The sequence below is a fragment of the Hordeum vulgare genome, chromosome 7H (assembly GCF_904849725.1).
Source record: "Hordeum vulgare subsp. vulgare chromosome 7H, MorexV3_pseudomolecules_assembly, whole genome shotgun sequence".
NCBI classification, from domain to species: Eukaryota; Viridiplantae; Streptophyta; class Magnoliopsida; order Poales; family Poaceae; genus Hordeum; species Hordeum vulgare.
Genome location: NC_058524.1, coordinates 577,682,348 through 577,692,443, shown reverse-complemented (window position 1 = coordinate 577,692,443; position 10,096 = coordinate 577,682,348). Strand labels below are relative to the sequence as shown.

The 10,096-nt window shown below is 46.4% G+C and overlaps 3 protein-coding genes across 4 annotated transcripts; 1 reads left to right on the top strand and 2 right to left on the bottom strand.

The window, feature by feature from the left end:
• The first annotated feature begins 282 nt into the window (after positions 1-282).
• Positions 283-1,055, top strand: LOC123413589 (histone H2A-like). Of its 2 annotated transcripts, XM_045106527.1 has the most exons (2): positions 283-822; positions 856-1,055. In XM_045106527.1, the coding sequence occupies exons 1-2, from the start codon at positions 382-384 to the stop codon at positions 859-861; spliced, it is 447 nt and encodes a 148-aa protein (XP_044962462.1). In that variant the 5' UTR covers positions 283-381; the 3' UTR covers positions 862-1,055. The 2 variants fall into 2 exon arrangements, with proteins under 2 accessions (XP_044962462.1, XP_044962461.1); XM_045106526.1 differs by having other exon boundaries at positions 285-1,055.
• Positions 1,056-2,296: 1,241 nt separating this feature from the next.
• LOC123413588 (desiccation-related protein PCC13-62-like) lies at positions 2,297-4,637 on the bottom strand. The gene is made up of 3 exons (XM_045106525.1): positions 3,374-4,637; positions 3,027-3,252; positions 2,297-2,925 (listed from the first exon to the last, which is right to left on the bottom strand). The coding sequence occupies exons 1-3, from the start codon at positions 3,877-3,879 to the stop codon at positions 2,512-2,514; spliced, it is 1,146 nt and encodes a 381-aa protein (XP_044962460.1). The 5' UTR covers positions 3,880-4,637; the 3' UTR covers positions 2,297-2,511.
• Positions 4,638-5,796: 1,159 nt separating this feature from the next.
• On the bottom strand, positions 5,797-8,468 carry LOC123413586 (pentatricopeptide repeat-containing protein At2g01390-like). Its single transcript, XM_045106524.1, has 2 exons — positions 7,754-8,468; positions 5,797-7,473 (listed from the first exon to the last, which is right to left on the bottom strand). The coding sequence occupies exons 1-2, from the start codon at positions 8,424-8,426 to the stop codon at positions 6,491-6,493; spliced, it is 1,656 nt and encodes a 551-aa protein (XP_044962459.1). The 5' UTR covers positions 8,427-8,468; the 3' UTR covers positions 5,797-6,490.
• Between the last annotated feature and the right edge of the window lie 1,628 nt (positions 8,469-10,096).

The window sequence follows — 10,096 nt, the reverse complement described above, 5'->3', positions numbered from 1 at the left end:
TGCACGGCGTCGGAGATGCGCCAACAATGCAAGAACGCAACAAAAGTGATTTTCATCATCGAGACCGAAGTATTCTGATTTATGCAGATTATATATGAAAACAAGCCATCTATGATTTAAACCAGCAACAAACACAACAAACACAACACCATACCTTTACCCCACAGGACATCGCAGCCGTTCGTTTCCCTCACGATCCGACCGTCGAATACCCGTGCACGCGGATCGGCGGGCCCACCATCGTCCCCTCACCGCCCCGGTTAAATACTCAGCCTCTTCTCCTCTCTTCCCCAGCAGTCCAGCGACGAACACCCTCCGCAATCCCCACTCGCCCACCAAATCCCTCCGCTCCCGCGTCCCGACGAGCACCAGCCACCAGAGATGGACGCCTCAGCCACCGGAGCCGGAGCGAAGGGGAAGAAGGGCGCGGCGGGGCGCAAGGCCGGCGGGCCGAGGAAGAAGTCGGTGACGCGGTCGGTCAAGGCCGGGCTCCAGTTCCCCGTCGGCCGCATCGGGCGGTACCTCAAGAAGGGCCGGTACGCGAAGCGCGTCGGCACGGGCGCCCCCGTCTACCTCGCCGCCGTCCTCGAGTACCTGGCCGCGGAGCTTCTGGAGCTCGCCGGGAACGCCGCCAAGGACAACAAGAAGTCCCGCATCGTGCCCAGGCACCTGCTCCTCGCCGTGAGGAACGACCAGGAGCTCGGGAGGCTGCTGGCCGGCGTCACCATCGCGCACGGCGGCGTGCTGCCCAACATCAACCCGGTGCTGCTCCCCAAGAGGACCGCGGAGAAGGAGCCCAAGGAGGGCAAGTCGCCCAAGAAGGCCGCCAAGTCCCCCAAGAAGGCCGACAAGAAGGCCTAGAGAGATTTGCTTAGCCCCTTGTAGTGCTCTGTGGTAACATTGCTTGCTGTTTCGCTAATGGTGTCGGTGTAGATCTGTGCTGCGAATGTTAGAAATCTCTCTGATTTGAGCGAATTGTTGACAAATTCTTCTCTTGTTGGTATTGCAATGTTAGCATAGGTGCGGTGGAAAAGCTCAGATCTGTTCGAATTTGTCAACATTTCTCTCTCGTGGTACTGAGCGGAGTTCTTGGAAGGTTTCAGCGATTGCCAAGATGAATGAAGTAAACCGAAATCGATTGAGATCTACGCGAGATCCCCACGCAGAGTAATTTTGCAGGAGCAGCGTATGTAATCTGTGGGAGAAGCCAACCACGAGTCCCTGTAACGAAAAGCGGAAATGAAGATCTAGCCACCTCCAGAAATCACCAAATAAACAGAGCTATTTACTGTTCTCCCATGCTTTCTAGCTTTAAGGTCATCTCCGACCCATGCTCGTGATTGGAACCAAACATCCGTGGACGTGTCCGGACTGAATTCAGATTGTCAGATCTCACCCTAATAAATTTTTAATCGAATTGGAAGGAATCATTGTTTGCACTGTTTGTTCCCAATTGATGTTGGGCACATTCCTATGGTGTCTTATTGTGTTTTGTTTTGGCAGGGTGATGCTGATGGCTCTCTGGACAGTCTGTGGCAGGAGAGGAAGGCAGAGACGAAGCAGCTCTAGATCTCTGCTGATGGCTCTCTGGACGGACAGGCTGTGGCAGGAGAGGAAGGCAGAGACGAAGCAGCTCTAGATCTCTGCTAGTTGTTTTACCTGGAACTTGTTTCACTGTCATGTCTACCTAGCTCTTGGGTGTCTGGTTTCAGTTGGTACTACGGAAGAAGCTAAGATTTGATGTCACTTGGCGTGATTTCTTCTCAACATGATTTGAGTTTAATCTGTTTTGAATGGTTGATATACTCCCCAAATTCTCTAGATTCATCTCGTTACTTAATATTATACTGAATTGCTGATGATGGACCCGTACTTTTACTACAGAGTATAAGTATAATATATCGGTACAACATACAAGCTTTTCATGAGTATCAACTGTCGATTCTCGTTGGCGTTTGTCTGGCATCGGTCGGCGCAGGCCTCGGCATTTGCTTGCGGTGAGGGCTACATCAATGATGGAGTCGGAGTCGCCCTTGTGGAGGTGTGAAGCCTATGGAACTGAGTTGCAACCTCGACTGTGTTCTCTCCTCGACAACGTGTGTGTTCTTATGTGGGTGGCCAGGTGTTGTAATGGTTTTCTGTCAATCAACTGAGCAATTCCCTTCTTATTTATTAATGAGATGAGGCAATGCTTTTGCCTCCGTTTAAAAAAAAACTGTCGATTAAACTCTCCAGACTTCCTAATCTTGCTATTCTTAGTTTGCAAAGCATGTACTCAAGTAAAATCCGTAGCATATAAATGTAGTACGTTCTTTGGCAAATTCATAGAAGTTCAACTCAATTTCTTACACCGCAACTACTGTTTTGCCGTTCAATTCCATACAAACATTGTGCCGCGTGCGCAATGTTTCAATCGTCCATCTTATTATTCCATCCAGCATCCACACACTATTTACATTATTCAGGCCGATGATTGATTTGACGCTAGTGCAATCATCCACACGGGCTTACTTAATTTGCTGGCGCCTTGTTACCCCCAGCTGCAAACGGCTTGCGAAGAAACTCCCGTGCTATCTTCCCGTTTGCGCCCTCCGGGAAGAAGCCACCGGGCACGTGCTCGTCGCCGGTGAGGTACAGGATGCTGAGCAGCTGCGCCGGCGTGCGGGCGTAGGAGAGCGAGTCCCTGTCGGCGGAGAGCACGTTGGTGCAGATCCTCCCCTCCGCGCCAAGCTCGGGCGGCACGGTCAGCCCCTCGTCCTTCACCCCGCACTTGCCCAGCTGGTTTCTCGCCGTGGAGATGCGGTCGGTGAACTCTGCCACCGTGATCCCCTTGTAGGGCGGCACCGTCTCGCTCCTCCGCTCGAAGAGCAGCGCGCGGAAGACGGCGTCCTGCGCCGCCTCCACGCCAAGCAACCCTGCAAGAAGCTGCAACAAACACAATGGCCTCAGCTTAACTTGTGTGTAACTTGCAGGTTTCAAACTTCCAATGTGCATGGACAACGATGCTGGATGATGGATTTGATTACCTTTTTAGTTGCGTAGCCGTCGATGATGGGGTTGGTGCCGGTGTAGCCGTTGATGCCCAGGTAGGGGATCACGTAGGACGCCAGCAGGAAGTTGAGGCTGTCGACGTAGGGGTCGAAAGGAGGGTTCAACTGGTACCCAAACGCTTGGTCCATCACCCTTGCAAAGTTCTTGGCACTCAGGTCTATCTTTGGCCTAGGAATCCCACCAACTGTGTTCTGGATAGCCCTACAATGAAAACAAACCGCAAGACATGGATTTTCAGTACCAACTTGCTTCTATCCAAGTGTATCAATTGCAATTCGAAATGGTGACGAGGAGCAATCGTTGAATGACATCTTTTACACACCTCACGTGGCCGACTTCTTGAAGGCCAAACTCCGCGGCGATGCGCCATGTCACCTCATCGAGGTTGGCTTTCATGGCGCCCACCGGAGGCGGACCCCCCAACGTCAGGTTTGGCGCGATCTGGTCGAGGCCTTTACCGAACGCTGCGTGGAGGAAGAACTCGGCCTCCGTGTACTCCAGGTTCAGAGCGAACTGCATCGGGTCGACGTCGTACGAGAACACCGGGACCGGAACGTGCGGAGCCGGTGGCTGGCACCGAGGTCCACTGCAGTCGGAGGTTTCCACCGCCACCGCTGACGCCTTGGCCGGAGGGCAGGTAGGGTCGACCGCATGGCCGGATGATGCCCTGCATGAACAGGCTAGGAGGAACAAGAGCAGGAGAGGAGCGTAGGTGTGAGTGTGAGTGTGAGATGATGCCATGGCCATCTTAACTGAAGGTTTACGCATCCGAGGATGCTGGACAGAAGATACATGGTCATCTTTGCTGAATTTATATCGAATCAGCATAGCATATCCAACAATCTGGAGGCTGCCCTTCTGGAGCAATCAGATAACTACCGTTCTTTGACGGTGATTGTTGCCGAGTTTACCTCCTTCTGCAAGATGACTTTGTGTGCGAGAAATATAGATAGCTGACGCTTGGAGGTATCTGGAAATAGATTACTTGTTGAAGCCAAGAAGCGAGACTCACAGACAGATCACTTTCTTCCGAGTTCAGGTGCTTCACTTCAAATTGGATTGCCATGGTGCATCGTCTCAATTTTCTTCAGCCTATATCTGTATCACCAATGGAAATCTGCTAAGTGGTACCTTCCAAATTCAGAGAAACCCTGGAATATGCAGGCCGCAGATGCTATTTCTACGTGAGAGGTCAGTTTCTGCTGATCATTTCGTCAAAAATTCCTTCACTGATGATGTGTTTATAGACGACAGTTAATGCTGTTGTTGTCAGGGTGTACGGAGAATTCAACTCTTTCCTTGTTTGTAGTTTCCCATGAGGAACGCCTTCCCTTTGCTGGAAACCTGCAGCCACATGCACCAGCTACCTTCTTGACTGGAATGAATCACACAACACAATACTGACCAGCTGATTTTATGTTGTGGTTAAGCTTCGAGCTTAGGCGGTGATTAAACTGTCACCTTTCTTTTTTCCCATTGGGGAAAAGCAAATGCTTATACGGTTCATCTTGCTTTCCAATGGTCTTGCGAGGTAGCAGAAGAAAGCGGTTAGCGAAAGCGAGCTTAATTATCTCACACCTCCAAATTTAAATTAATCACCGCCAGTCAAACTGCAGGCATGCTTAAAATAGGCTCAAAGCCCCTAGAACCATGATGGCCGGCTTGGATGACAGGGGATGAAGAAATGAAAAAGATGGGGTGCTCCAGGTGATCATCTCTTAGCATGCAACATCCTATCCAATATCAGACCTAATGAATTTCTACTCATTGCCATGAAGATCTTTTACAAATAAGTCCTCTGCGGGAGGTTGCATAGTAAAATTCTACCAAAAAAAAGGTTATAGGCAAGTTAGAAGAAGAGTTGATGATTCGCTTCACTCCATGAAACCAAGTAAATTCAAAATTCAAGCTGGAAAGTGTAGAGAAGTAGCACAGACCAGTGGAGGGAACACTCTCAGCTGCTCGATGGGGAAGAGAGAATCACCACGTGTGCTTGTGTCATTTGCAGTTAATGTTTTGCAAAAATAATTCATTCGCTGTTTGTTTGTAGATACGGATCCTTAAACAGTAGTTGAGCTCTTGCTGAAAAGAGAAGCAATCTAAAGTTACTCTCTTGGATGCCGAGTTAAACAAAACTTGCACATGGTAAATATGAATTACCGGGTTAAGTGGTTGCAGGGTCATCTGCACATAGACACACATGGTTGTTTCCTGGAACCGAGAAAATATGCACTAAAGCTTTTCCTGTTTTCTATACACATATAAGGATATACTTTCACTCTATGACTCTTTCTTTCCTACTAGATTATAAACTAATTGTGTATACTGCAATCTCAATTCTGAAATATATGTTACTGCTGATGCCTGATGGTGAAGCGTGTCTAGTCGTCTACCCATCTAGTCATGAAGGAATGGCTGGGTGAGACGGGACGGTCAAGGGAAAGGTCGCCTGATGGTTCAGCGGTTTTCTATCTGATTGTTTTAGCATTGGTGAGCCGACGCTGAGAGCTCAGACCTTTCGCACCACTTAAAATTGAAGGGAGAGGAAATGCAACAACAAGAAAGCCTTTCTATCCCAAGCAAATTGGGTAGGTTGTGTCCTCCTGTTATGCATTCGTCTGCATTTGATTGGTTTGAATGGTAGCAGGTGATCACTACCAGCCCCTCTTTGATTTAACATGATCAGTTTAGAACTATTTGAACGATGCGCAAACCACAAAAAGGAAATGTAAAAGTTACAGGACATCGTCCAGAATTTTCATGCTAACTCATATTTACACTTCTCAAATTTTGACAGAGAATCAGCCAAAAATAATTGTTACAAACAAGAAGAAAAAAAAGGTAAGCACACCATAAATGTCGACAGTCATATTTGATCTGAACAGAAGACTGAGATAGAAAATTCAAGCAACACATGGGGAAAGGCCTCCCTATCAACTAGATTACTTAGTACAAAGTGTGTGTGTTTGAGCTAGCTATGGGTGTATTACCTTAAATTTAAACAAAATATCCAACAATTAAGTTGCTCCTTTGCACTTCCAGAGTTCCAGCTACTTCACGGCCTCCATAGTACTCCAATGATGCGCTTTTCTCCTTCACGGTTCAGCTCTACTGGATTTTCTCCCTTTACATCAGCAGTCACTAACATAAAGAGTCGGCATATACATTCCAGGTTCCAAATTCAGCAATCCTTTCATGAGACTCTTTCGATTTAGTTTCACCATCCCTTGGTTCTTGTAACCATGTAGAGATCAACCGATTTTTATTTTATTTTACCATGCCATGGAAAAGTAATCACATGTTCAGTGTCTAGTAACATCGTGTCAAAGCAAATATCAGGAGATCCATTTATAAACCTTCAATCTGTGACAAAACATGAAGCTGGATTGGTAGAGCTAAGGAAATCCCAAGTATAGAACATCACCCAAGAAACAATCTTCTAATCATGAAATCCACAAAATAAATGGTCACATAAGCTATCTTCAGGGGAATGCTTGTCACGGTACTGACGATGCCATTGCATCTCCATTCTTTCTCTTCGGTAACGGTCAGAGTCCTGTTTCCACCCAGCCTTTTGTAAGCCATATATCAGAACTTCATATGTACCCGCAGAAGGAGATATCTCATTAGTTATCATTTGTGTGAATAGTTCAAGAGCCTTATCAACTTCGCCAGCTTGAAAATAGGCATTCATAAGGGCAGTGTAGGTAATCACATTCTGGTCTGCAGGTGATAACCCAAAGATATGCGCCGCGTATGAAGAATGCCCAGCAGCACCCAATCTGAGTATTAAGACAGATAACAGATATGCTCCAAGATTGCAGCCATGTTTAATCAATCTTTCAACAATCTTAGATACCAAATCAAACGAACCATTTCTGATGTATTGACCAAGAAGGCAACTATATGCAGATCTGTCAAGTTCACTGCCTACTCTTAGGCTATAATGCAGAACAGCGAGTCCACATGATGGTCTGCAGTTTGCGCAGCTGGCCTGAATAATATCAGATAGTATATGCGATTCAAACTTCACATTCCTCGTGGTCAATTCGTTTACCATTTGTTCCATAGCAGACCAGTTTCTAGAAGCCAAAAGGTATATAATCGTACTTCTGTCAGTAATGTAGCTTAGATGAGAAAATGTTGGGTCATATTCCATTCCTTCGGATGCAAGATGAGGATTCACTTCCAAAAGAAGATTAGCATTCTCACCACTAGCTTTTAGAGCCTCTAGTGCTTCCAGAAAGACAGGCCTGCGGAGAACGATGCGTTTCTCCTTCATGTACTGAAGAATGAGGGTCATCACTGACGTCTCACCAGCCCTGGCACACTTCTTGACTAGAACATTGCAGAGTGGCTTGTCAGGTTCTACGCCTGCATCTTCCATGTCACTCATAATTCGTAGAGCAGCTTGGAATTTTCCTGATGACAACCAGATTCATGTCAGTATGTGATGGTCCGAGGATTACATCTTGCAGCACAAATGAACATGAAAATCGTATTACAAAAGTTGAAAAAACCGGACAATAATGTCCAAGGCGGACAACTATAACTTATGCCAGTGTACATGAACATGAAAAATCATATTGGTGGACGAGCCGTCCGTTCAAGCATTCCATCGAACGAACAGCAAGCCGCGCAGTGAGTTCACAGCACAGGAAAGCAAGAAAACGCCTAATGGGCATTTCGTCGAGCACCTCACCTGCGTCAGCGAGGTGCTCGATGAGCACGGTGTAGGTGGTGCAGCTGGGGCGCAGCCCCTCGGCCACCATCTCCTCGAACACCCTCCTGCCCTCGGCGGCCCTCCCGGCGTCGAACAGGATCTTGAGGCACGCCGTGTAGCTGACGAGCGTGGGGCGGCACCGGCCCCTGCGGGAGCGCATCTCCTCCCACACCCGCATGGCGGCGTCCACGTCCCCGGCGCGCGCGAGCCAGTGCATGACGGTGGTGAACGTGGCGGCGTCGGGGTCCACCCCGGCGCGGAGCATCTCGGCGAGGAGGCGGAGCATGGCGGGGACCCGGCCAGCCTCGCCGAGGAGGTGGAGCATGGATGTGTAGGTGTAGCGGTCGTGGCGGAAGGCGGCCCTGGGGTCGGCGGCCGGGGAGGCCGCGAGGCGGAAGAAGAGGAAGGCCTTCTGGAGGGGCGGGTGGGTCTTGAGGACGCGCGCCACGACGTGCGAGTCCCAGACGAGGCCCGGCAGGGAGAGCAGGAGCGGGCGCGCCGCCGACCAGGGGTGGTCGCGGAGTATGTTGGTCACGCGCCGGACGACGTCGCGGGTGTACGTCGGGGCGGAGGGCTCGGCGGCGGGTTTGGGCTGGGGCTTCGGGCGGCGCCGGGGCTTGGCGGGGAGGAAGTGGCGTTGGCGGCGGAGCATCTTCGGCGGCGACGGGGCTGCTGAGAATGCGACGGGGAACTGCTATGAATTTCCTTCTCTGTGTTTCAGGTCTAGGATTTTCTTTTTGAACACTCAGGTTGGGGCGCCCCTATGTCTCGCCTGACGCGAGATAGAAGCAGACGCCCAAATGGGCAGGCCCAGCACAGCCAGGCCTTCAGCGCAATTTTTAGTTCCGTTTCCTTTTATATTTTTTGCATTCTGTTTTTTTTTGCTTGTATTTAGAAATATTCCGAATATGTCTATTGTAAAAAAATACTCCCTCCGTCCAGAAATATTTGTCCAAAAAATAAATATAATGAATGTATCTATAACTAAAATAATTCTAGGTACATTCATCCCTAGGACAAGTATTTCCGGACGGAGGAAGTAATTGTTAACAAAAGGTGAAAAATGTTAATTGTATATTAAAAAAATGTTAAACGTGTGTAGAAAGATGTTTCTAATGTGTATGAAAAACATAGACATAAAACAAATATGAAAATAATGTTAGTCATGTACTCAAAAAATATTAAACATGTATATAATGTTCTGGTGCATACAAAATAAAATAAAACGTGTATGTAAATAAGTAAAATAAAATGTAAATAAGTAAAATAAAAATACGATTTTTACAAAATGTTATTCATATATTTGGAAAACGTTAAATGTCTATATAAAAATGTTCCTGTTGTATAAAAAAATGTAAAATATGTATGGAACAAGTAGACATAAAAACATGTACATTTTCAAAAATGTTAATCGTGTATTTAAATAATGTTAAAGTGGTATATAAAAATGTTCCTGATGTATACAAAAACTATTGAATCTGTATGTGGAAGGTTGATATCAAAATATATGTTTGAAAAAAATGTTAATGATATATTTGAAAAATGTCAACATGTATAGGAAATAATTTCATGTAACTGGAAAAAATGATAAATGGTTATAAAAATATATTCTTGCTTTATGCAGAAAGTTAAAGAAAAGGCCAATGAAAATTGGCAAACGAAGGGAAAATCAATTAAAACCAGTGCGAAAGAATGCAAACAATAAAAACCCAGAAAGAAACAAAGAAAAAATAGATAAAAAAGCATATAAAAAGCAATAAAGAAAACATAAGAAAATTAAGAAATATGAAACAAAAAAAGGAAAAAAGAAAACCAAAAAACAAAATTTGAAGAAAAAGAGAAAAATCTAGTTAAAACTGAGAAAGAAACCAAATAACCCAATGAAAATGAAAGAAAAAACCAAAAACCCCGGTGAAGAAATGAAAAATAAATAAGGAAAAACGAAATGAAAAGAAAACAAGACAAAGGAAACTAAAGCAGCAACGAACCAGAGCTAGTGGCGAAGGTATGCACATATATGGGTTGGCCCAATACTATAGCTACAAGGAAATCATTCACACGCGGGACTTTTTCCCATCCTGCCTTGAGCGAGATATAACGCCATGCTCAAGTTGATCTGGTTCAAGGGTAGTAGGGTCACATTGGATTATATGGTTTGACGCCCAAGAGCACATTCACCTAAAACAAAAACTACGAGACTACTAGCAAACTCCAAAGCATGAGACCAGCCTATATTATATAGAATAAACTTTAGGATAAACGACTACACTTGGAGCATCTCTAAGGGGACACTTTAACCAGACTAATAATCCAAACAAAAAG

Excerpts from the sequence above, each read along its gene's own strand:
- LOC123413589 (XM_045106526.1), top strand. The coding sequence starts at position 382 with ATGGACGCCTCAGCCACCGGAGCCGGAGCGAAGGGGAAGAAGGGCGCG.
- LOC123413588 (XM_045106525.1), bottom strand. The coding sequence starts at position 3,879 with ATGCTGATTCGATATAAATTCAGCAAAGATGACCATGTATCTTCTGTC. Across the intron at positions 3,253-3,373 it reads CAAGAAGTCGGCCACGTGAG|GGCTATCCAGAACACAGTTG; the intron begins GTGTGTAAAAGA and ends TTTTCATTGTAG. Across the intron at positions 2,926-3,026 it reads ACGGCTACGCAACTAAAAAG|CTTCTTGCAGGGTTGCTTGG; the intron begins GTAATCAAATCC and ends TGTTTGTTGCAG.
- LOC123413586 (XM_045106524.1), bottom strand. The coding sequence starts at position 8,426 with ATGCTCCGCCGCCAACGCCACTTCCTCCCCGCCAAGCCCCGGCGCCGC. Across the intron at positions 7,474-7,753 it reads CGAGCACCTCGCTGACGCAG|GAAAATTCCAAGCTGCTCTA; the intron begins GTGAGGTGCTCG and ends GGTTGTCATCAG.